Source organism: Delphinapterus leucas, chromosome 14 (assembly GCF_059928025.1).
Source record: "Delphinapterus leucas isolate spDelLeu-1000000601 "Yukka" chromosome 14, BTC_Dleu_Yukka2, whole genome shotgun sequence".
Classification (NCBI taxonomy): Eukaryota; Metazoa; Chordata; class Mammalia; order Artiodactyla; family Monodontidae; genus Delphinapterus; species Delphinapterus leucas.
In genome coordinates this window covers 72,108,211-72,135,361 of record NC_143142.1, presented here as the reverse complement: position 1 = coordinate 72,135,361, position 27,151 = coordinate 72,108,211, and the positions used below count along the sequence as shown (strand labels likewise).

The window sequence follows — 27,151 nt, the reverse complement described above, 5'->3', positions numbered from 1 at the left end:
CCACCCCCCAAAAAAAGGTAATAAGAAGTGACAAAAATAAAACAGGTTTCTTTTTTTTTGAAACATAAGAATAAAATCAAACTATCATGGTCACACCTGGTAGGGCCCTTCTTCATATGATCACCAATAAAAGTTGCATTGGTCATACTCATTAAGGTATTTGCCAAAGATATGATAGACAGGAGATGTTGTGTGGTGACGGCCCGGGACACTCCGTAAGTTCCCTTTCCTACTCCCTCCGTCGCCAGCAGCTTCCTTCCTACTTCTGCTTTCCCATGTGATAGTTTACAAGCAGCCTGATTATAACCAGGAAGCATCAGTGACATATGACCCCCTCTCGATAAGAGGCCGAACGATACTGTGCAGTGGGGTTTCAGCATTCCAAGGCGATCAAGACAGACTTCATCCAGAACATCATTCAAACCCCAGGCATGAAGGCAGGACATGAACAATTTTGCTGTGTCCATAGTCAGATTATATTCTAACAGGGTCAGTGGCTTAGATTTGCTGGCCCGATATTCGGGATCACTTTCTTCCCGCCTCTGTCTCATTATCTCCTCATCCTCCTCTTCATCATCAAGGAGATGTTCCTTTATGTTCTCTTTGATAGTTTCTTTCACTTGTTGGAAGAGAACTGCTGCTCGTTTTCCAGTTAGAAAAGAGCCCCCTTTGTCTGAACCGCCAGCTGCTTTTTGCAGATTCTCTGGGGAAATAAGCGCAGTATTCGGCCTAGAGGCTTCTTCAGTCAGGAGTTGAATAATCAACGCTTCCACATCAAAGAAAAGCACATGTATGTCCGGGTCTGTTAGGTTTGTCTTTATTGCTTGAACCATCAGGGAGTTATGAGAATATTTAGGTAAATTTCCCTGCAACAAATATTTTTAAAAGATGGCTATAATTCAAAGTATTTAATTTCATGCATTCATTAATGAACAATAAATAATCAAAGGGATTTAAATGCTTATTAAGCTGTCTTTTTAGGTATCTGTATCATTAAAAGTAACACACTAACTCTGCCAATCAGCAGCATATAAAAGATATGAACTTAAACAATTAGAAGAACTTTACGCTGAAACAATTATAAGACTGTCAATTAATCTTTAAAACAAAAGAAAATGAAAGTTAATTATTGAAGCAGGGAGTCTTTTTACTCATAGAACAGATTAAAAATTGTTTCAATAACTTATATGCAAATTCTATCTCTGGGAATGTAATACTACTTGTTCCACCTGAAAGAATAATGCGTTCATCACAGCTACTCATCCTTTTAAGTTGCTGCACCATCAAATTCCTCCTTTTTTACTTTACCTTCAATCTCTCCCTCTCCATAAATTCTTTTCCCTCAATAGAGAACATGTTCAAGTCTACTTAGAGTCTTTAAAAGTGTTATCCTTTGACCATGTTCCTTGTTCTATTTCTTTCCCAGTCTACTGCCCCTTTTAGCCACATTTAAGGAAAGTAGTAGACTAATCCAGTGGAAACTTTTCAGTCCCTCTCCTCGTTAATCTCTTTGCAGTATCTCTGACCATATCCATAATCTCTGACATTGTTGATTTTGCTAAGAGAGACAGAAAGAGAGAGAAAGTATAAAAAGAGCTTCCCAGAGAACACCTTCTTAATGAGCCTTCTAGTTCTGACCACCCTTCTCAGTCAGCTGCCCTGAAAACTCATTCTTTCTCCCATATTAGAACTATCACCTATATGCAGGTGGCTCCCTAATCTCCATCACCAGCCAGACCAGCTCCTGAAAGAGTTTCAATCCTACAATTCCCACTGCTTGTATCTGGATGTCCCATAAAACCTTGTACTTAATCTGTCCTAATCTCCACCCTCCCACTAAACCTGCTGCATCTCCCAAATCATTGGTTGAGAATCATTTGTCTAATCTATCCCCACCATCACCATCACTATGTTCAGACCCTTATCTCCTCTCCTCTAAACAGACGTCACTGCCCCTAGTCTCTCCTTACTCCCATCCAGCCTTCACAGGCCACAAGACTGCTTTCTGAAGAACAAATCTAATTATGTCACTCTTCTGCCAAACACTGCCATTATCATGGGTTATTAAGAGAAATGGAAAATACAAAATTAAAACTAAATCAAAGTATAGGTGACTAGATCTCAAGATGAGAAAGGACTTGCCAAACACACTTAAATTTAAAATTCACTACTATAAAAAGTTAAGGCAAGTAAGAAATAGGAAGAAAAATGTGCCAGAAATAGGACTAATGAAGTTATAATCTATATAAAAAATAGTAATACCAAAATAAAAGAAAAGGGAAAAATACCATAAAGGTCAAGGGCAAGTCACAGTAAAAGAGACAAATAGTCAAGGAATATAAGGGAAAACCTACTCAAATGAATTGTCGAGGAAATAACAATTAAATAACCACAAGATACCACTTATAAAATTAGCAAACAGTAAACACACAAAAAATACTTAGCCAGGAGTACAATGAAAGTCAGACCCACACACTGCAGGCATGAATTTAAATAGAGCCTTTTGGAAGAGCAATTTGGCAAAATACAGCATGAGCCCTTAAGATAGTTTGATCCAGTACATTTATTTCTAGAACCCTATCCTAAATAGTCAGAAATACAAAGACGTTCAGTGAAACAGTGTCCATTATTTTAGATTGAAAACAACCTAAATAATCCAACAATAAAGAAATAAATAAGCATAACCATGTAATAAATATTGTAATCACTATAAATCATGCTTCCTGGGTACATCTAACCACATGGCAAAATGCCCATGTTCCAATTTTAAGTGAGATAAGATTACACATGTGCACATACGTACACACACACACACACACACACACACACACACTATACAACAGAGAATAATTCTGATTTCATTTATTTAATGCCCAAGTATGCATTTGAGCACAGTGACAAACACTGGAAAGAAATACATGAAAATGTTCATAGCAACCACTTTTTGTGATGGAGTCATATCAGATTTACATTTTCTTCATATTTCCATATATTTCTTAAATTGTATATAATCAATATGTATTATTTTCATAATTAGAAAATAATGCTCTAGGATAAAATGCAAAATCCTTCAGCACAACATTCAAGGCCCATTACAATTTGATACCAGATATTTTCCAGCTATAACAAACAGGCTCTAGCACCATAACCACACTCCCTCACCCATTAATCCCTTTATTTATTTCTTTACCCAAAATATTCTTCTTTGCTCTACTCCAATCCCTTCTCTTCCATCAAGACCCTAATTCTCCCGGGAAAGTTAGCCCACAATGAACCCAGTTCCCATAACATTTTCTATACTATATATCACAAACCTGTGAGCCTTGGCTATATTTATATAATTAGTTCTTTTATGTATTTACATTTTCCTGTACTCTACAGGAACTATACCGTACTCATCTTGTGTAACCCCATGCGTATCAGAGTACCTGGCAGAATGAACAAAGAACATAAAAATCTTCATAAAATTATTTTAAGTGGCTAATCAACTCTTCACTCGTAAAATTACACTAAGTCCCTTTAAATGGTCTATCTTCTGTCTCAGTCCTCCTCCCATGTGACTATGTTCCTTTCCAGCTTAAGAGGCTTCAACAGCATTTTATAACCCAAGGATAAAATCTTTGCAAAGACTTCTTTGCAAAGCACAAAACAGCCTCCAAAATAGACTGCTGCCGACTCCCCCAATTCCATGTCTAACCACAACCCTGCATCTTCTACTGAAACCAAATTAAACCACTTGTGCCTTCCAGAACCATGCAGTTGCAGACATCTGTACCTTTGCATTTCTTATGCCAGGATCATGCTCCTTTCTCATTCTCACTGCTGCCACTCAAGTCATACTTCTATTCAACCTTCAAGAAGTATCTCAAGTGGCTGCTCTTTCAAAAATTATTTCCAGAATTACCACTAATTCTGCTTCCTTTGTATAAACCTCTGCTCCGAATTGAATAAATGGTGTTTAAAGGAAGGTAGAAAATAAATATTATTTCCATACTATAGCTTAAGAACCTAAGGTGCATAAGCAGTACAGATCAATTTACACTACACAAAATATGAAGTCAAAAAAAAAATCAAGACTTTCTGAATTTCATTCCTCTGTTTAACTCATTCATTCCACATTTACCTATGTTTGTGCAAGGCACTAAGGATACAAAGATAAGTAAGACGATTTTCTAGTCATGCAACTCAAAACTAATGAATAATGAAATTACTATGTAGGATGAATGGTGCTACAAATAAAGGGCAGTTGGAAGGTACAATAAGAAACACAACAAAAAGGGACTTCCCTGGTAGCTCAGTGGTTAAGAATCCGCCTGCCAATGCAGGGGACACAGGCTCGAGCCCTGGTCTGGGAAGATCCCTCATGCCGCGGAGCAACTAAGCCCATGTGCCACAACTACTGAGCCTGCACGCCACAACTACTGAAGCCCACACACCTAGAGCCTGTGCTCTGCAACAAGAGAAGCCACCGCAATGAAAAGCCTGCGCACCACAACGAAGAGTAGCCCTTGCTCACCGCAACAAGAGAAAGCCTGTGCACGGCAACGAAGGCCTGATGCAGCCAAAAAACAAAAAGAAACACAACAGAGAAAGTACCAACTCCACCTTGGGTGATCAGGGAGAACCTCACCAAAGGGATAACTTGAGGTATGAAAGGGCAGAAAGATAGCAGGATGTGAAAAAGGATAAAGGCAGGAAACATCACAGGATGGGTGTTGATGTTGATGACCAAGACAAAGAATGCAAGGCATGGTTCACTGAGAGCACAGATGTCCACACTAAGGCTTTTGAACTTTCAATTGCAGGCTTAGGAGCCATTAAAACAGTGCTTCTCTCAGAACACCAGGGATGCTTGTTAAAGTACGGGTTCCTGGACCTGATATCAGACCTGAATCAATGTCTCTTGGAATGGATCAGAATCTGCCTAATGAAACCCTAGATGGCTTTATACAGTAAAGTATGAGAGCTCCTATCTAACGGCTTTAATAAGGGGAGTAACATGATCAAATTTAATTTTATAACTATTTATCCACCAGCAATGTTGGCTGAAAAGAAGCAAGATCAGGATTATGAATATAAACCTGGAGGAAACAGAAGGCATCCAGATGAGGGAAGATAAAAGTATGCAATAGTACTGAAAATGTAGATGGGATGGGTTGAAGGACGCATACGCTAATGTTTTATTTCTCACACCACCATGCTTAGGATTTCCTTTTTCAAACACTAAATGTGTAATGTCAAACACTATGTTTAGAAGATGGCAGTGTGGGAATCCGCCAAGTTAGCATCTCTCCACAACTAGGGCGCCTGCCGGCCGCTGGTGGGGAACTCTGACGCCCAAGGAGGTGGGAGGAACCCCCAAGTGAACTGGTAGGAAATGGGGGACTGAATGGGGAGAAGGAGAGACCAGACAGGATTGGCGCCCTGAGGCTGGGGAAATCAGGAGAGGCAGGCGGGAGGGGCCCTCAGGAGGAGTGGGAGAGGAGCAGAGGGTGTTTGCGCCACACACCTAGGCACAGGGAGCCTGCTGAGCTCCCAGGCTGCTCCCCTGCCCTCCAAGGCCCCACCCAGGCCGTGTGGGTCCTTTGAGGCACAGGAGGTAGGCAAGAGAGATCAGCAGAGGCAGGGAGAGGGGCCCTCCGGGAGGAGTGGGAGAGGAGTGGAGGGCATTTGCCCTGCCCACTCCAGCCCAGGATGCCTAGTGCTCTCCCAGGTAAGGTCCTCCCACGCCCTGAGACCAGGGGTGGGGGGCACACCTGGGCCCCCTCTGTTCCTTGAGCCTAAGCCCCACCCCCAACAGCCCCCAGGGTCTTTTCCAGCCCTGTGGTTCCTGAGCATAGGCCCCGCCCACCACCAAACCTCACCCTTGCTTACACCCTGCCCTCCACAGCCAAGGCGTTCCCCCCCCCCGTCTTTTTTTTTTTTTTTTTGTGGTACACGGGCCTCTCACTGTTGTGGCCTCTCCCGTTGCGGAGCACAGGCTCCGGATGCACAGGCTCAGCGGCCATGGCTCACGGGCCCAGCCGCTCCGCGGCATGTGGGATCTTCCCGGACCGGGGCACGAACCTGTGTCCCCTGCATTGGCAGGCGGACTCTCAACCACTGCGCCACCAAGGAAGCCCTCCCCCCTTGTTTATAAAAAACTTTGTTTTTCCTTTTTTTTTTTCATTTCACTCCTCTTTTTTACTATTGTGGCACCAATGTACCTTCTGGTTGTTGATTCGTATACATTTTTATTTTTATATTCTTTCTAACGTATCAGTTAGTTTCGTAGACTAATTTTATTCTTTACTTTGTTATTGTTCTTTTTTTTTTTTTTCTTTTTGCCACCCCACATGGCCTGTGGGATCTTGGTTCACCACCTGAGGGTCAGGCCAAAGCTCCTGCAGTGGGAGCTCCAAGTCCGAACCACTGGACTAACAGAGAACCTCAGACCACAGGGAATATTCATTGGAGTGAGGTCTCACGGAGGTCATCATCTCAGCACCAAGACCCAGCTCTACCCAACAGCCTACAAACTCCAGTGTTGGAAACCTCAGGCCAATCAACGAGTAAGACAGGAACACAATCCCACTCAGTAAAAAAAATTAAAAAAACAATGAGACGGCAAAAAAATACATCACAGATGAAGGAGCAAGGTAAAAACCTACAAGACCAAATAAATGAAGAGGAAATAGGCAATCTACCTGAAAAAGAATTCAGAGTAATGACAGTAAAAATGATCCAGAATCTCAGAAATAGAGTGGAGGCAGGGACTGAGAAAATACAAGAAATGTTTAACAAAGATCTAGAAGAACTAAAGAACAAACAAACAGAGATGAACAACACAATAACTGAAATGAAAACTACACTAGAAGGAATCAATAACAGAATAACTGAGGCAGAAGAACGAATAAGTGAGCTGGAAGACAAAATGGTGGAAATAACTGCCGAGGAGCAGAATAAAGAAAAAAGAATGAAAAGAATTGAAGACAATCTCGGAGACCTCTGGGACAACAGTAAATGCACCAACATTCGAATTATAGGGGTCCCAGAAGAAGAAGAGAAAACGAAAGGGAATGAGAAAATATTTGAAGAGATTATAGTGGAAAACTTCCCTAACATGGGAAAGGAAATAGTCACCCAAGTCCAGGAAGCACAGAGAGTCCTATACAGGGTAAACCCTAGGAAAAACACACAAAGACACATATTAATCAAACTAACAAAAATTAAATTCAAAGAAAAAATATTAAAAGTAGCAAGGGAGAAACAAAAAATAACATACAAAGGAATTCCCATAAGGTTATCAGCTTATTTTTCAGCAGAAACTCTGCAGACCAGAAGGGAGTGGCAGAATATACTTAAAGCGATGAAAGAGAAAAACCTACAACCAAGATTACTCTACCCAGCAAGGATCTCATTCAGATTTCACGGAAAAATCAAAAGCTTTCCAGACAAGCAAAAGCTAAGAGAATTCAGCACCATCAAACCAGCTTTACAACAAATGCTAAAGAAATTTCTCTAGGCAGGAAACACAAGAGAAGAAAAAGACCCACAAAAGCAAACCCAAAACAATTAAGAAAATGGTAATAGGAACATACATATTGATAATAACCTTGAATGTAAATGGATTAAATACCCCAACCAAAAGACACAGACTGGCTCAATGGATACAAAAACAAGACCCATATATGTGCTGTCTACAAGAGACCCACTTCAGACCTAAGGACACATACAGACTGAAAGTGAAGGGTTGGAACAAGATATTCCATGCAAATGGAAATCAAAAGAAAGCTGGAGTAGCAATATTCGTATCAGATAAAATAGACTTTAAAATAAAGACTGTTACAAGAGATAAGGAGGGACACTACATATAGTGTTCAAAGGATCAATCCAAGAAGAAGATATAACAATTATAAATGTTTATGCACCCAACACAGGAGCACCTCAATACATAAAGCAAATGCTAACAACCATGAAAGGAGACATCGACAGTAACACAATAATAGAAGGGGACTTTAACACCCCACTTACAACAATGACAGATCATCCAAACAGAAAATATATAAGGAAACACAAGCTTTACATGACACAATAGACCAGACAGATTTAATTGATATTTATAGAACATTCCACCCAAAAGTGGCAGAATACACTTTCTTTTCAAGTGCACACAGACCATTCTCCAGGATAGATCACATCTTGGGTCACAAATCAAGCCTTGGAAAATTTAAGAAAACTGAAATCACATCAAACATCTTTTCTGACCACAACACTATTAGATTGGAAATCAATTACAGGAAAAAAAAAACTGTAAAAAACACAAATACATGGAGTGTAAACAGTGAGCTACTAAATAACCAAGAGATCACTGAAGGAATTAAAAAATACATAGAAACAAATGACAACAAAAACACGACGACCCCAAACCTATGGGACACAGCAAAAGCAGTTCTAAGAGGGAAGTTTATAGCAATTCAATCTCACCTCAAGAAACAAGAAAAACCTCGAATAAACAATCTAATCCTACACTTAAAACAACCTGATAAAGAAGAACAAAGAAAACCCAAAATCAGTAGAAGGAAAGAAATCATAAAGATTAGAGCAGAAATAAATGAGACAGAAACGAAGAAAACAATAGCAAAGATCAATAAAAGTAAAAGCTGGTTCTTTGAGAATATAAGCAAAATTGATAAACGCTTAGCCAGACTCATCAAGAAAAAAAGGGAGAGGATGCAAATCAATAAAATTAGAAATGAAAAAGGAGAAAATCACCACTGACACTGAAGAAATACAAAGGTTTATAAGAGACTACTACAAACAACTATATGCCAATAAAATGGACAACCATGAAGAAATGGACAAATTCTTGGACAGGTTCAATTTTTCCAAGACTAAACCAGGAAGAATTAGAAAATATAAACAGACCTATCACAAGTAATAAAATTGAAACCATAATTGAAAAACTTCCAACAAACAAAAGTCCAGGACCAGATGGCTTCACAGGCGAATTCTATCAAACATAGAGAAGAGCTAACACCCATCCTTCTCAAACTCTTCCAAAGAACTGCAGAGGGAGAAACATTCCCAAATTCATTCTGTGAAGTCACCATCACCCTAATACCAAAACTAGAAAAAGATATCACACAAAAAAGAAAATTATAGACCAATATCACTGATGAACATAGATGCAAAAATCCTCAACAAAATACTAGCAAACAGAATCAAACAGCACATTAAAAGGATCATACACCACGATCAAGTGGGATTTAACCCAGGGATGCAAGGATTCTTCAATATACACAAATCAATCAATGTGATATATCACATTAACAAATTAAGGAAAAAAACCATATGACCATCTCAATAGATGCAGAAAAAGCTTTTGACAAAATTCAACACCCATTTATGATAAAAACTCTCCAGAAAATGGGCATAGAGAGAACCTACCTCAACAAAATAAAGGCTATATATGACAAACCCCCAGCAAACATCATACTCAATGGTGAAAAACTGAAACCATTTCCACTAAGATCAGGAATAAGACAAGGATGTCTACTCTCGCCACTCTTATTCAACATAGTTTAGGAAGTCCTAGCCATAGCAATCAGAGAAGAAAAAGAAATAAAAGGAATACAAATTGGAAAAGAAGAAGTAAAACTGTCACTGTTTGCAGATGACATAATACTATACATAGAAAGTCCTAAAGATGCTACCAGAAAACTACTAGAACGAATCAATGAATTTGGTAAGGTTGCAGGATACAAAATTAATGCACAGAAACATCTGCCATTCCTATACACTAACAATGAAATATCAGAAAGAGAAATTAAGGAAACAATCCCATTTACCATCACAACAAAAAAGAATAAAATACCTAGGAATAAACCTACCTAAGGAGGCAACAGACTTGTACTCAGAAAACTATAAAACACTGATGAAAGAAATCAAAAATGACATAAACAGATGTAGAAATATACAATGTTTTTGGATTGGAAGAATCAATATTGTGAAAATGACTATACCACCCAAAGCAATCTACAGATTCAATGAAATCCCCATCAAACTACCAATGGCATTCTTCACAGAATTAGAACAAAAAATTTTACAATGTATATGGAAACACAAAAGACCCTGAATAGCCAAAGCAATCTTGAGAAAGAAAAATGGAGCTGGAAGAATCAGGCTCCCTGACTTCAAACTATACTACAAAGCTACAGTAATCAAGACAGTATGGTACTGGCACAGAAACAGAAATATAGATCAATGGTAGAGGACAGAGTGCCCAGAGATAAACCCACGCACATATGGGTACCTAATTTATGACAAAGGAGGCAAGAACATACAATGGAGAAAAGACAGCCGCTTCAATAAGTGGTGCTGGGAAAACTGGACAGCTACATGTAAAAGAATTAAATTAGAAGATTGCCTAACACCATACACAAAAATAAACTCCAAATGGATTAAAGACTTAGATGTAAGACCAGACACTATAACACTCTTAGAGGAAAACATAGGAAAAACACTCTTTGACATAAACCACAGCAAGATCTTTTTTGACCCACCTGCTAGAGTAATGGAAATAAAAACAAATATTAAAAAATGGAACTTAATTAAACTTAAAAGCTTTTGCACAGCAAAAGAAACCATTAACAAGACAAAGAGACAACCCTCAGAATGGCAGAAAATATTTGTAAGTGAAACAACAGACAAAGGATTAATCTCCAAAGTATACAAACAGCTCATGGAGCTCAATATCAAAAAAACAAACAATCCAGTTAAAAAATGGGCAGAAGACCTAAATAGACATTTCACAAGGAGGGCATACAGATGGCCAAGAGGCACATGAAAAGATGCTCAACACCACTAATTATTAGAGAAATGCAAATCAAAACTACAGTGAGGTATCACCTCACACAGGTCAGAATGGCCATTATCAAAAAAGCTAGAAACAATAAATGCTGGAAAGGGTGTGATGAAAAGGGAAGTCTCCTGCACTGTTGGTGGGAATATAAATTGATACAGCCACTATGGAAAACAGTATGGAGGTTCCTTAATAAAACTAAAAATAGAACTACCATATGACCCAGCAATCCCACTGCTGGGCATATACCCTGAGAGAACCTTAATTCAAAAAGAGTCATGTACCAAAATGTTCACTGCAGCTCTATTTACAATAGCCCGGAGATGGAAACAACCTAAGTGCCCATCATCGGATGAATGGATAAAGAAGATGTGGCACATATATACAATGGAATATTACTCAGCCATAAAAAGAAACGAAATTGAGTTATTTGTAGTGAGGTGGATGGACCTAGAGTCTATCATACAGAGTGAAGACAGAAAGAGAAAAACAAATACCATATGTTAACGCATATATATGGAATCTAAAAGAAAAAACAAAAAAAAAAGTACTGACGAACCTAGTTGCAGGGCAGAAATAAAGATGTAGACATAGAGAATGGACTCGAGGACATGGCGTGGGCGGGAGGGAAGCTGGGGTGAAGTGAGAGTAGCATCGATGTATATACACTACCAAATGTAAAACAGATAGCTAGTGGGAAGCAGCTGCGTAGCACAGGGAGATCAGGTCGGTGCTTTGCGATGACCTAGAGGGGTGGGATAGGGAGGATGGGAGGTAGGCTCAAGAGGGAGGGGATATGGGGACATATGTATGCATGTGGCTGATTCGCTTTGTTGTACGACAGAAACTAACATAGTATTGTGAAGCAACTGGACTCCAATAAAGATTTATTAAAACAAAAAACAAAAAACACTACGCTTAATGCTTTGTACCTGCTGACACTAACTGGACTGAATGATACATTAAATTATATATTTATAATAAATACATTATATCTAATATACTACTAATATAAAAATTATTACTAACAATGATAGCTGCCGCATACTGATCTGTTGCTATGACCTAGTACTATGCTAGGCATTAGGGTTGGTTATGTCACAGCAAAGGGTAAAATATTAGGTAGACAGACATGACACTAGGTCGGAGGGAATAATAGCAACAACATTAGGTAAACACAGTCCTTTAGTAAATACTGTCTTTCCAGTAAAAATCTACAAAATTTTTTTAGGAGAAAAAGAAACCATTACTACCAAAGAGTAAAAAAATTAGACATGTTTGATAAGGAAATTATTGAAGCAGCAAGAGTAGCTTGAAGAAAAAAAGGCCAGAGTGAGGACACAAGGTTGGCTTTTAAGCTCCCTCCTCTGATGTCAACCACAGTGTGCCCCTTTCAGCACCCCAGGATCACCCCAGGTGTCCGCCTCTTTCTGGGAGGTGTGCCAGCAGACAGCCTGTGTGCTCAGACAACTGAAAGGTTATCTAGCGTCTGGTACCACGGTATCCGGGTGTGACTGTGTGCAACTCCTCTTATCAGCCTCTTGGTCCTACTGATTGTGTCACTGGGGCAAAAAATGTATCTAATAGCAATCCACAGTCAGAAAAGAGAGGGTAAAAAGAAAGAAAGAAGGAATACAACAATGAAAGCAGATGAGAAGAGAACAGAGGGAGACTGAAGGAAAGGAGAGAAAATGTCTCATCCCCACGTCCTGTAGGTCAACTATAATTTCTAACATCACCAACTCCTGCATATGACCTGTAATGCCTGACAATGGATTTTACTGACTTCACAATAATAAAGTCTCATTACCACAAAATACAGATATCCAGCAAAGTTGTGAGGGTAACATTTTAGCTACATACATGAAGATGACAGAGTTGATCACTGATATGTGTGGTATCTAGTATGTTACACTAAGATTAGCTAATGGAAAAAGAACAGAAACATCTACCAAACTCCAAGGGTCTCTTGGCTTAATCATAAGGTACACACATCTAGAGCAAACTAACTCATTCAAATCATCTTATATTCCTAACAACTTCAAGGACAGGCCATCTGATCCTGGAAATTCTTTAACAGGAATGTTAGTATATTTGCTCTGCCACCTTTATTAAAGGACATCTGAAATGTGTGCTCACAAACTCATTTTTGCATTATCATGGAGAAAGATTAAATTAAATTCAATAAATATTTGTGAAGTACCCATTTTATGCAATATGCTTGGGAGAAAATAAAGCCTCTGTACTTAAGGCTATAACTTCAAAACTTACTTGAAAAAGGCCAGCAGAAAAGCTAAATCATAAGGTATATACAAATGAAATGGTCTCAAATTTGCTAGTAAAACTCAATGGTAAATGTAAAACACCTATACACACACTTTAGAAGCTAATAAGACAGATATATTTGACATTTTCATTGCAAGTACTAAGCCTATTCTAACCTTATGTTTCCTGTGTAGAAGAAAACACAGATTTAGCCACTTCAGATACTAAATAAGGAACCTGACTTAAAATATTACAGAAATGCAAAAAGAGGAAAAAATTATTGGATTGCTTGCTCATCACTGAAAGTGAACCTGTGACAATCACAGAAAGAGTAGCAGGTAAAATTGTGTCTCAAGTGAAAACCCAAGCAAAGTGACAGAACTATGATCATGAGACTAATCCTTATTCAAGCATGGGTATTTTTCAGCACACGCACACGCATACACAGCATAGGCAGAAGCCTCCAGCAACAATAACAAACGAAACAAAGCGATATCATACAATCTGCAGAGGAGAAAAGGTTGATATAGCTTTGCTATAGCATTTATTGTTATTAAATATTTGAATATATGCTAGGTTAAGTCATGTCTGCTGAAACACCTGACAGCTTTGTCCCCTTAAACCAGTGTTACAATAATATTTTAGCCTTATTTCATCTCATCCAATGACTAAGAGATATTTAAAACATAGGCAATAATTTTACTCTTGCACCATTCACTTCAATGGTCCCAACTTAAAACCTTACTTATTTCTGAATTGTTTTTTAATGCCATAGTTTCGGGGACTATTTTTAAGGTTACCTGGTAAAATAATTTATTATTTTTCTTTAAAGAGCCTTGAGACCAACCTATAATTATACCAAACAGTTCAGATCTCTACCTAAAGTTGATTTATGAAGTGAGCATTAAATATTGGCTGATTTTGATGCTAACGTGTGAAGAAGAAAAGTAGATGGTTTTTTTAAAATCTGAATCCGCTTTGAAACCAGAGATCAAGGATACTAATAATAAGACTAGGAAATGTTACATATCTAACACACACACACACACACACACACACACACACTTCTATAAATATCAATACTGAGTTCTAAAACAGAATACAAGAAAAAATATGTATTGAAAAATATTAAATAATATTTTATAAAATAATTAGGTAGATATCATTTATAATGCATGTTCTAAATAATCTTTAATTTCCTAAGTACAGTGTAAAGAACTAGTTTATTACCTACAAATATAGTGGTAAGAAAAGTAATTTTACTCTTGATTATGGATAGGATATTTTATTGAATAAGAATCTTTAAAAGAACTTCTGAAATTCTGACGCATAATGTTAAATTTCAACAAATAAAAACTCACTGACGTCTTAATGTACTTCTAAAACATTCTAAAAGTAGCTAAGGGGAAAAATCCCACCATCTGCTATTAAAAAAGAAAGTATGGTTTTAATGTTAATGATTTTAAGTATTAGGAAAAAGGAAGGAAGGGAGGGAATAAGGAAGAGAAGGAGGCAGGGGAGAGTGGAGAGGGAAACACAGAAAGTGTAACTATCAAGAAAATGTCTAAGACTGAAATGGATATTTGGTGCCCTCTGCTGCCATACTGCTGTTACTGAATGCTAACGGTTAGGAAAACACAGCGAGATGAGCTCTCTCAGAGAATCCATTTTTAAGATGGAATTAGACAATATACTTATTCTAAATATTTGATTTTGGATAGAAAAGGATTTTATGATTAGGTATGAATTACAATATACTCATTAGATTTGACGTTATTTCACTTCCTGTCATGTGTTTTCATTAACAAGTACATTAATAAGCATAAACCAAAGAGAGGTAGTTTAGCTATTGAGAGGTTTTAAGGTTTTATACTGTACTGTAATTTATTTCATATGACATAAATGAAATGTAAATTACTCAAAAGTTAATTATAAGTGTTAAATATAAACACTTTCTATATTTCTTTTTTTTTATTTTTTTGTGGCCACACTGTGCAGCTGGTGGGATCATAGTTCCCTGGGACTAAGAAATATTCACACTCAAGCAGATCCTGGCTTGTTTCTAACCCTCTTCTCCCACCACTGCTGGCCTCGGCACACGCTGCGCTATCTCACTATGCCCACACACCATCCCCACCCACATCTGCACGTGGTGTTGTCTTTGCCTGGGATGTTCTTGCCCACTTTTCTTCCTGATGTCAAGCCTCTGCACAAATGGCTCTTCGGAAGAGCCTTCCCAACAACTCTGCAGGTCAGCTCGTCTTCCTAGGTCTCTGTCGCACTCAGCTCATACAGTCTAGTCGAGCGCTCACCACAATGAACCGCAAGCTTGTCCCCCACATCAGAGCAGGAACTCCTCAGTGCCAGTCTGGTGGGTGTGGGTGTGATTAATGCACTCTCCAACTGCTCTCACGCATGGCATGGTTTATCGTACGCACTCAGTAGAATGCAGCCAATCAATCAATCAGGAGTATTAAACAAGTGTGCACTGACTACCTATTGAGATAAATGTTTTCAAACATGTTGCTCATTTAACTTCATTACAACCTTATTACACCCCTTCCCCCCCTTAAAGTTAAAAACAAATGGAAGCTCAGAGGTCAGTCAGTCACACAGGTCTCATAGCTCGTCAATGGTTAGGTTATGGGAGGAAGCCCAGGTCCTCCTGTGTCTGCCGGACGTTTGATTCTAGACATCAAGAGGTTCTCAGCGTTCATTCTGTAGAGACTCTAGAGATGGAGGGGTGGGGGTGAGGGAAAAAGTGAGTCCACCCGACATTAATCAACCTTCGAACACTGCTTCGTTCACAGTAGTTCAGTGAACACTCTGTGCTGGGCACTGGAAGCACAAGGAGGAATATCAAATGGTCCTTGGAGGAGCTCTTAGTCTGATATAAAGCAGTGGATCTCAGCCAGGGGTGATGTTTTCCCCCCAGCCCCAAAGGACATTTGGCCACGTCTGCAGACATCATTGTTAGTCACAATTAGGAGAGGTGCTAATGTCCAGTGGGTAGAGGCCAGGGATGCCGAGAAACATGTTACAATGCACAGGGCAGCCCCCGGAGCAAAGAATTATCCAGCATAAAATGTCAGTAGTGCTAAAGTCAAGAAACCCTGATACAGAGAAATAGCCATGTAAACAAGTATATGTCCTTGCTTCCATACACTGGTGCAAGACAATAAGTACCAGGATGGAGACATAAGCCAAGTGCCAGAGCATCTGAGAAGATTCAACTGACTCTGCTAAACTTAGCAGCATTACCTGAAAAGATTCAGGACCTTTGTGGAGATGATGGTCATAGAACTGAGGCTCCTGAGATGAGTGGGAGTTAGCTAGGTGACGGGCTCAGAGGGCAGGGGGCATGGAACAAGGCCACTCCAGACACAACAAATAGTAAGTACAGCTGACCCTTGAAAAACTCGGAGGTTACATGCATCGACCCATCCGTGCGGTCAAAACTCTGCGTGTAACTTATAGTCGGCCCTCCAATATCTGCAGTTCCTCCACGTCCACAAATACAGTCAGCGCTGGCTTGCGTTGTACTGTGGTGCTTACGACTGAAAAGAAATCCACATATAAGTGGACCCACACAGCTCAAACCCGTGTTGCTCAACGGTCAACTGTATATACTACATTTACTGAAACACAGGTGAAAAAGACTGGGAACCAATTTACATTAGACTGTAAAAAACTAAAATCCTGATTCACGATGATGAATCCCCTCCTTTTGTCTCTTTTTTCTACCTCTTCCTTTACACCCATCCACTCCCCTGAGAAAACGTTAAGTTTCACCAAGGCTAATTGCTGCTAGGTGATTGTTATTGAGGTGTGACTGTGATTAAGAAAAACGGGTATCTTTACACAAACTAAGAAGAGAGAGATGTGTGGAAGGCGACGGAAAGATCTCTGAATATACAGGCACACCTCAGAGACACTGTGGGTTTGGTTCCAGACCACCACAACAAAGCGAATAAGAAGATCACAATAAAGTGAGTCACATGAATTTCTTGGTTTCCCGGTGCATATACAACTTATGTTTACACTATTCTGTAGTCTATTAACTGTGCGATAGCATGTCTAAAAAATGCACCTACCTTAATTAAAAATACTTTATTGCGAAAAGATTGTTAACCATCATCTGAGCCCTCAGGAAGTCGAAATCTTTTTGCTGGTGGAGGGTCTCCTCAACATCGGTGGCTGCTGACTTTATCAAGGTGATGGCTGCTGAAGGCTGGGGCAGCTGGGGCAATCTCTTAAAATAAGACAACAGTGCAGTTTGCTGCGTCGATTGACTCTTCCTTCCATTAACGATCCCTCTGGAGCAGGCTATGCTGTTTAATAGTATCCTACCCACAGAACTTCTTTCAAAATTGGAGTCAATCCTTTCAAACCCTGCTGCTGCTGTATCAACTAAGTGTATGTCCTAGTCGAAATCGTTTGTTGTCATTTCAACAATCTTCAAAGCATCTTCACCAGCAGATTTCCTATGAAGAAACCACTCCTTCCTCATCTGTTGAAGTTCTATCATGAGGTTGCAGCAATTCAGTCATATCTTCAGGCTACACTTCTAATTCTAGTTCTCTTGCTATTTCCACCACATCTATAGTTACTTCCTCCACTGAAGTCTTGAACCTCTCAAAGTCATCCAGGAGGGTTGGAATTAACTTCTTCCAAATTCCTATTAATGCTGATATTCCGACCTCTTCCCATGAATCACAAACGTCCTATGGCATCTAGAATGGTGAAACCTTTTCAATTTACTCTGCCCAGATCCATCAGAGGAATCACCATCCGTGACGGCTATATCCTCACAAAATGTATTTCTTAAATAATAAGACTTAAAAGTCGAAATTACCCCTTGATCCGTGGGCTGCACAATGGATGTTGTGTTAGCAGGCATGAAAACAACATGAATCTCACTGTCCACCTCCATCAGAGCTCCTAGGTAACCACCAGGTACACCGTCAACGAGCAGCCATATTTTGAAAGGAATGATTTTTTTCTGAGCAACATGTCTTAATGGCGGGCTTAAAATATTCAGTAAACCTTGTTGTAGACAGATGTGCTGTGTTGTTCCATTTACAGAGCACAGGCAGAGTAGATTTAGCCTAGTTCTTAAGGGCACTAGGCTTTTCAGAATGGTATATGAGCACTGGCTTCAGCTTCAAGTCACCAGCTGCACTAGCCCCGATCAAGAGAATCAGCCTGTCCTTTGGCACTTCGTTTTTTTTTTTAAACACATGCCTGTAATCACTTTTATTTATTTACTTATTTATTTTTGGCTGTGTTGGGTCTTCCGCTGCTGCACGTGGGCTTTCTCGAGTTGCGGTGAGCGGGGGCTACTCTTCGTTGCGGTGCACGGGCTTCTCACTGTGGTGGCTTCTCTTGTTGCAGAGCACGGGCTCTAGAGTGCAGGCTCAGTAGTTGTGGCACGTGGGCTCAGTAGTTGTGGCGCATGGGCTTAGTTGCTCCGCGGCATGTGGGATCTTCCTGGACCAGGGCTCGAACCCATGTTCCCTGCATTGGCAGGCAGATTCTTAACCACGGCGCCACCAGGGAAGTCCTCCTCTGGCACTTTGAAGCCAAGGTACTAAGTTCTCCTCTCCAGCTATGAAATTCCTAGATGACGTCTTCTTCCAAAAGAAGGCTGTTTCATGTGTTGGAAATCCATTGTTTAGTGTAGCCACCTTCGTAAATGATCTGGAGAACCTTCTGCAGCGTCTACATCAGTACTTGCACTTTTATTTTATGGAGATGGCTTCTTTCCTTAAATCTCAGTTTGAGGAAATGAAGTTTTCCTTCTCCACGTCAAAGCCAAGTGCCTTCCCTCTGCCACCCTGTCACCCGCTGTGGAGCCCAGCTTCATCAGCTGTCTCCTCCCCACCTTGACCATGAACCTGCCTCTCTCCACTGGCTCTTTACCCTTGATCCACAGACACTCTAACCTGTCTTCAAGACTGGATTTCCCTCTGGCTATTCTCCTTCTACTTCCCTTATCATACCAACTTTTCAAAAGTATTCCGCACTGGCTCCTTCTATTTTCACACCTCCCATTCACTCCTTAACCCACCATAGTCAAGCTGCTGCCCCCCACATCGTGGGGAGACAGTTCTGAAAAAGGATACTAATGACCTCACTGACACACACGTTTCAATCCTTCTAACACTCAGCTCTTGCGTTTGACACAATTGATCGCTCCACCCTTCTTGAAACACCCGATTCCCTGTTTGCAAGTCAGCACATCCTCCTGGGTCTCCTCACACCACTTCCTCTCCGCATCGTTTCCTCTCCCTCTCCTTCAGGTGGTATCCTGAGAGTCTATCTCAGCCCATTTGCTATCTCTGAAGGATCTCGTCTGCTTCCATGGTTTTAAATGCCAGGTGTACGCTGGAGATTCCTCAATTTGTATACCCATCACCACAAGCCTCCCTCAAGTCCCCCCTCCATTGTATGCAAAGCAACTCATCGTCACCCACACAAAACCTGTCCCTACAATCAATCTCACACTGGAGAGAGCCATTCCTAGTCAGTCATCCAATCAGAAAGCCTGTGAGTCAACCTCCCTTACCGCCTCTACCTAATGAATCATTAGGTCCTGCCAAATATGGCTCACAAACAATTCTTCAATTTAAACTCTCCTCTACATTTCCTCATATCTGTTATACATACTGGCTTCCAGATAAAATTCTTTTTGAGGGAAGAATTCTAATGCTAATTTTTAAAGTTTGAAAGCCACTGAGATAATGCTTTAGCGCCGTCACATGGTACGCATGGACCGGCCTCACCTCCCACCTCTGCCTGTCTCTCCTCAGCTGACCCTCCAGCTCTACAGAGCACACATGGCACTCCCCACCTCCCTCCCTGCATCTGCCACCCGCTACTCCCAGAACACACTGTAAGCCACCTCCACCCGCCACCTGACTATATTCCACTCATTCTTCAATGTCTCCTCCTCCAAGAAGCCAGTCCTGATCACCTCAAGCTAGGCCAGGTTTCTGCAATACTTTCCGCATTTCCTCAGCACTTACTTCACTGCATCGTATTTATCTGTTGATATCTCCTGAGGGTAAATATCATGTCTTATTCATTTGGACTCTCAAGGGCCTAACACAGCACCTAAGCGTCAATAAATGTTTACTGAACTAGACTGATTCAATTATTTTCTAACAGAGGCTATAAAAGTCAGGAAGTATGAAAATCTTTTATATGGTCCAATAAAGAGCAGATTTTTCAAGCACATTAGAAGAAATTTCTTACCAGAAGTACTAACATATTAATTTTTAGTCACAAATCTTTACACTTCTATCAAATTATTTCAAAATACCTTTAGGTTCCCAAATAAGAGTTAGATATAAAGTACCACACACAAGGGCTAGAAAGTTCTGGCTGCCGAGGTCATAGGGTTTGATCTAGCTAGTGTTCCTATTCTCTCAGCAGTCTGCCATTGGATTTATTATGTGAGATAGTGAAATGATGGGGAAATGATGGTGAAGGAAATTTCTCCTTTGCTGTTTCTCACATTCCAAGGAAAAACAAAACTGTTCAGAATTTTAAACCATCACAGAACAAGATGGCTTTTTCTTGGTTCAGAATAATATGATGAATTATATTTAATATGAACTATGAATTCCATTTATAAATCCGTTGAACACCTATTGTGCGCAAGGCACAGGGCCAATAAGGCACTAGAGCCACGGGGCTTGTTAAGTTTCAGGAAGGCAAGTTCCCTTGTATGTGTCATTATTTGATGGTGTTATACAATGATCACCATAAATCCAGTTGTTTCTAATTCAAGAATCCTTAAAAAGGAAAGAGAGCTAAATAAAAACCCTGTAGTCACCAAAAAATTTAGTAAATATGAACTAAATATGTAGTTAGTTTTGAGAGTTTAGTTTCATTCCTTAATGGAAAAAGTCGTATTATATTCATAGTAACCTAAAACTCATTTCCCCCAAACTGGAGAAAAAGTTGGTAGAAAATCAACCTGAGTTGGAAATCTTCAAAGCATTCATCCCAAACTCTATGAAATATCCGTGCCTGGTGAGTGCACACACACACACACACACACACACACACACACACACACACACACACTGAGGAGCACGTGCACTTACAACCTACACACACTGTACTTCCCTGTGCGTGTGAGAGTACTGTGAAAGTGAGGCAAATATGAAGAAAGAAAATCAGAATTAGGACATAAATACATTAGAGGAATGTGAACCATTTTTACAGAGATGAGGATGAATGATTAATTTAATATAATGAATAGCCTGTGGAAGGGAGGAAAAGATGGAGAAAGAGAGGAAAAGAGGGAGGGAGCGGAGAGGCAGGCCAACAGGACTTCATGGACTGCCCTGTGTTTGCTTGTGTCTGTGATAACAGCAACTAATGCAATAATGTACATCCAGAAATTAACCCCATTACCTGCCCTATATACCTGTGCCTCCTTAATTACTTTAAATCTTTTAATTTTACATTTGTGGTTCCAAAAAACTTTTCTTAAGCTCATTCCTTAAGGAATCTCTTTACCAAAGCTTCATGTTAAATTCTAAAATTTTCATTCTAGAACTTTTAAAGTTCCAAATGACAAACAACAGAGAGGGAAGTAATGGCAAAACAAAGTCACTGACTGCTCACTGTAGACCTTAAAAGTCAGTCTCACTAACCACCATGTGATGAGACTGTGGCAGCACGGGAGGAGAAGTTCAATCCAGGCTGATGGACTCAGGGCAACTGTCACCTGCCAAGAGGTTAAGGATCTTCTTGCATAAATAAAGTACGCTTCCTTTCAATTCAAAACCACACTGGTATCTTACCAGTGTAATCCAGAAAAACGATAGATATTTACAAACATGCTTCATCTAGGGCAAATGAAGCATGTTTGTAAACATGCTTACTTGTAAGTAAGATTTTTAAATGAATGATTTTTAAATGAATGTTTAATATTTCTCCTTAACTAATTCATTTCACTGAATTCTACACTTAACATTGAGACTATAGAGACCCAAAGGGAAGATCATAGTAACAACGCCAGCATAGTTACTGGATTTTCCCAAAGCCCCTCATAAAAAGAGACAGAGCAACTAGGCAGCATAACCAAAACCCATTGAGAACATTTTCAACAAAATTAAGTGATGAAGTATACCCACAAATCTCAAAATTCAAGTGGATGGGAAAACCCACCAACAGCTACAAAATCCACCTGGTATCAGGCATCCCTGTAGTAAGAAGGAAGGAGAAGCAGGAATGTATTTGACAGCTCTGACAGGAAAACTCTAAAAGAGCCAACAGATACTTAACCAAAAATTAAACCTGAAAACAGCAGCTGAACCCGGGAGGAGCTTACCTACCTCAACAGCAAGTGAACACAAGGGCCTGCAGTTGTGAGATCTCAGGGGGCTGGCACATCAGATTCCCAGGGCCCTTACAACACTGATGTATCCACACTCCCTTCTAGGAAAAGATCCCGCAATAAGGAGAAACTGCTAAGAATGCAGTCAAAATTGACAGGTAATTTAAAAAACAAAAATAAATAAATAAAAAAGGAAGGATAGGAACAGTGCCAGAAACTATCAGAAAGCAAGTCACCATATTATTGAACCACATGAAACAACAGAAGGAGTTCTGTGAAGTTAGAAAAGCTCTCTGAATTAATCATTAAAAAAATCCAGGAAAAATCATTTCACAAAGTGAGCAACAAAAAGTATTGAGGTCAAAATTATTGCAAGTAAAAAGAGAATAAGAACGGGGATTCCCTAGAGGTCCAGTGGTTACGACTCTGCACTTCTACTGCACGGGGTATGGGATCGATCCCCGGTTGGGGAACTAAGATCCTACATGCCGGATCTTAAATAAAAATCGGGCCTCTATTAAAAAAAGAGACAGAATACGAAACAGAAAAAAAACAGACATGTTGAAGCAGCAGATGGAAATGAATGTACTGTTTCAAAACAAGCTAAAGAACATTTTAAAAATGATACTCAACATAAAAGAACAATACAAATGAGAATTAGAAAAATCAGAAATGAAATGACTGAACTCAAGAAAGAATTAAAGGGGAGGAGCTTCAAGATGGCGGAAGAGTAAGACGCAGAGATCACCTTCCTCCCCACAGATACATCAGAAATACATCTACATGTGGAAGAGCTCCTACAGAACACCTACTGAATGCTGGCAAAAGACCTCAGACCTCCCAAAAGGCAAGAAACTCCCCACGTGCCTGGGTAGGGCAAAAGAAAAAAGAAAAAACAGAGACAAAAGAATACGGACAGGACCTGCACCTCGGGGAAGGAGCTGTGAAGGAGGAAAGGTTTCCACACACTAGGAAGCCCCTTCACTGGTGGAGACTGCGGGTGGTGGAGGGGGGAGCTTCGGAGCCGTGGAGGAGAGCGCAGCAACAGGGGTGCGGAGGGCAAAGCGGTGAGATTCCCGCACAGAGGATCGGTGCCGACCAGCACTCACCAGCCCGAGAGGCTTGTCTGCTCACCCGCCGGGGCGGGGAGGGGGTGCTGGGAGCTGAGGCTCGGGCTTCGGTCGGATCGCAGGGAGAGGACTGGGGATGGCTGCGTGAACAAAGCCTGAAGGGGTGAGTGTGCCACGGCTAGCCGGGAGGGAGTCTGGGAAAAAGTCTGGAGCTGCCTAAGAGGCAAGAGACCATTGTTTCGGGGCGCGTTGAGGAGAGGGGATTCACAGCACAGCTTAAAGGAGCTCCAGAGACGGGCATGAGACGCTAAGGCTGCTGCTGCTGCCACCAAGAAGCTTGTGTGTGAGCACAGGTCACTCTCCACACCTCCCCTCCCGGGAACCTGTGCAGCCCGCCACCGCCAGGGTCCCGGGATCTAGGGACAACTTCCCCGGGAGAACGCATGGCGCGCCTCAGGCTGGTGCAACGTCACGCCGGCCTCTGCCGCGCAGGCCCGCCCCGCATCTGTACCCCTCCCTCCCCCCGGCCTGAGTGAGCCAGAGCCCCCCGCATCAGCTGCTCCTTTAACCCCGTCCTGTCTGAGCGAAGAACAGACGCCCTCAGGCAACCTACACGCAGAGGCGGGGCCAAATACAAAGCTGAAACCCGGGAGTTGTGTGAAGAAAGAAGAGAAAGGGAAATATCTCCCAGCAGCCTCAGAAGCAGCGGATTAAATCTCCACAATCAACATGATGTACCTGCATCTGTGGAATACCTGAAGAGACAACGAATCATCCCAAATTGAGGAGGTGGACTTTGGGAGCAACGACATATATATATTTTTTTTCCCTTTTTCTCTTTTTGTGAGTGTGTATGTGTATGCTTCTCTGGGTGATATTGTCTGTATAGCTTTGCTTTTGCCATTTGTCCTAGTGTTCTGTCTGTCTCTTTTTGTTTTTTTTATTACTTAAAAAAATTTGTTTCTTAATAATTATTTTTTATTTTAATAACTTTATTTTACTATATTTTATTTTATATTCTTCTTTCCTTCTTTCTTTTCTTCTCCCTTTTATTCTGAGTCATGTGGAGGATGGGCTCTTGGTGCTGCAGCCAGGTGTCAGGGCTGTGCCTCTGAGGTGGGAGAGCCAACTTCAGGACACTGGTCCACAAGAGACCTCCCAGCTCCACGTAATATCAAACGATGAAAATCTCCCAGAGATCTCCATCTCAATGCCAAGACCCAGCTCCACTCAACGACCAGCAAACCACAGTGCAGGACACCCTATGCCAAACAACTAGCAAGACAGGAATACAACCCCATCCATTAGCAGAGAGGCTGCCTAAAAGCATAATAAGGCCACAGACACCCTCAAAACACACCACCAGATGTGGACCTGCCCACCAGAAAGACAAGATCCACCCTCATCCACCAGAACACAGGCACTAGTCCCCTCCACCAGGAAGCCTACACAACCCACTGAACCAACCTTAACCACTGGGGACAGACACCAAAAACAACAGGAACTACGAACCTGCAGCCTGTGACAAGGAGATCCCAAACACAGTAAGTTAAACAAAATGAGAAGACAGAGAAACACACAGCAGATGAAGGAGCAAGGTAAAAACCCACCAGACCTAACAAATGAACAGGAAATAGGCAGTCTACCCAAAAAATAATTCAGAATAATGATAGTAAAGATGATCCAAAATCTTGGAAATAGAAAGGAGAAAATACAAGAAACGTTCAACAAGGACCTAGAAGAACTAAAGAACGAACAAACAGTGATGAACAACACAATGAGTGAAATTAAAAATTCTCTAGAAGGGATCAATAGCAGAATAACTGAGGCAGAAGAATGGATAAGTGACCTGGAAGATAAAATACTGGAAATAACTACCACAGAGCAGAATAAAGAAAAAAGAATGAAAACAATTGAGGACAGCCTCAGAGACCTCTGGGACAACATTAAACACACCAACTTCAAATTATAGGGGTCCCAGAAGAAGAGGAAAAGAAAGGTACTGAGGAAATATTTGAAGAGATTATAGTTGAATACTTCCCTAATATGGGAAAGGATATAGTTAATCAAGCCCAGGAAGCAGAGAGAGTCCCATACAGGATAAAGCAGGGGAGAAACACGCCAAGACACATATTAATCAAACTCAAAAATTAAATACAAGGAACAAATATTAAAAGCAGCAAGAGAAAAACAACAAATAACACATAAGGGAATCCCCATACGGTTAACAGCTGATCTTTCAGCAGAAACTCTGCAAGCCAGAAGGGAGTGGCAAGACATATTTAAAGTGGTGAAGGAGAAAAACCTACAGCCAAGATTACTCGACCCAGCAAAGATCTCATTCAGATTTGATGGAGAAATTAAGACCTTTACAGACAAGCAAAAGCTAAGAGAATTCAGCACCACCAAACCACTTCTACAACAAATGCTAAAGGAACTTCTCTAGGCAGGAAACACAAGAGAAGGAAAAGACCTACAATAGTAAACCCAAAACAATTAAGAAAATGGTAATAGGAACATACATATCAATAATTACCTTAAATGTAAATGGATTAAATGCTCCAACCAAAAGACATAGATTGGCCAAATGGATACAAAAACAAGACCCATATATATGCTGTCTACAAGAGACCCATTTCAAACCTAGGGACACATACAGACTGAAAGTGAAGGGATGGAAAAAGATACTCCATGCAAATGGAAATCAAAAGAAACCTGGAGTAGCAATTCTCGTATCAGACAAAATAGACTTTAAAACAAAGACTATTAAAAGAGACAAAGAAGGACAGTACATAATGACATAATGATCAAGGGATCAATCCAAGAAGAAGATATAAAAATTGTAAATATTTATGCACCCAACATAGGAGCACCTCAATACATAAGGCAAATGCTAACAGCCATAAAAGGGGAAATCGACAGTAACACAATCATAGTAGGGGACTTTAACACCCCAGTTTCACCAATGGGCAGATCATTCAAAATGAAAATAAATAAGGAAAAACAAGCTTTAAATGATACATTAAACAAGATGGACTTAATGGATATTTATAGGACATTCCATCCAAAAACAAAAGAATACACAGTTTTCTGAAGTGCTCATGGAACATCCTCCAGGATATATCATATCTTGGGTCACAAATCAAGCCTTGGTAAATTTAAGAAAATTGAAATCGTATCAAGTATCTTTCCCGACCACAACGCTATGAGACTAGATATCAATTACAGGAAAAACTCTGTAAGAAATACAAACATATGGAGGCTAAACAATATACTACTGAATAAGCAAGAGATCACTGAAGAAATCAAAGAGGAAATCAAAAAATACCTAGAAACAAATGACAATGATACACAACAACCCAAAACCTATGGGATGCAGCAAAAGCAGTTCTAAGAGGGAACTTTATAGCAATACAATCCTAACTTAAGAAACAAGAAACAACTCAAATAAACAACCTAATCTTACACCTAAAGCAATTAGAGAAAGAAGAACAAAATACCCCAAAGTTAGCAGAAGGAAAGAAATCATAAAGATCAGATCAGAAATAAATGAAAAAGAAATGAAGGAAACGATAGCAAAGATCAATAAAACTAAAAGCTGGTTCTTTGAGAAGATAA

At 40.3% G+C, this 27,151-nt stretch overlaps 1 protein-coding gene across 7 annotated transcripts in view; it reads right to left on the bottom strand.

Moving 5' to 3' along the window:
* The window catches only part of WDR7 (WD repeat domain 7), a 375,177-nt gene that overhangs the window by 264,539 nt on the left and 83,487 nt on the right, over positions 1-27,151 (bottom strand). For all 7 annotated transcript variants that reach the window (XM_089895232.1, XM_089895231.1, XM_089895230.1 and 4 more), the window contains one exon: positions 97-866. In XM_089895232.1, the coding sequence (XP_089751358.1) occupies positions 97-866 (770 nt within the window). The remainder of the gene's footprint in view (positions 1-96; positions 867-27,151) is intronic.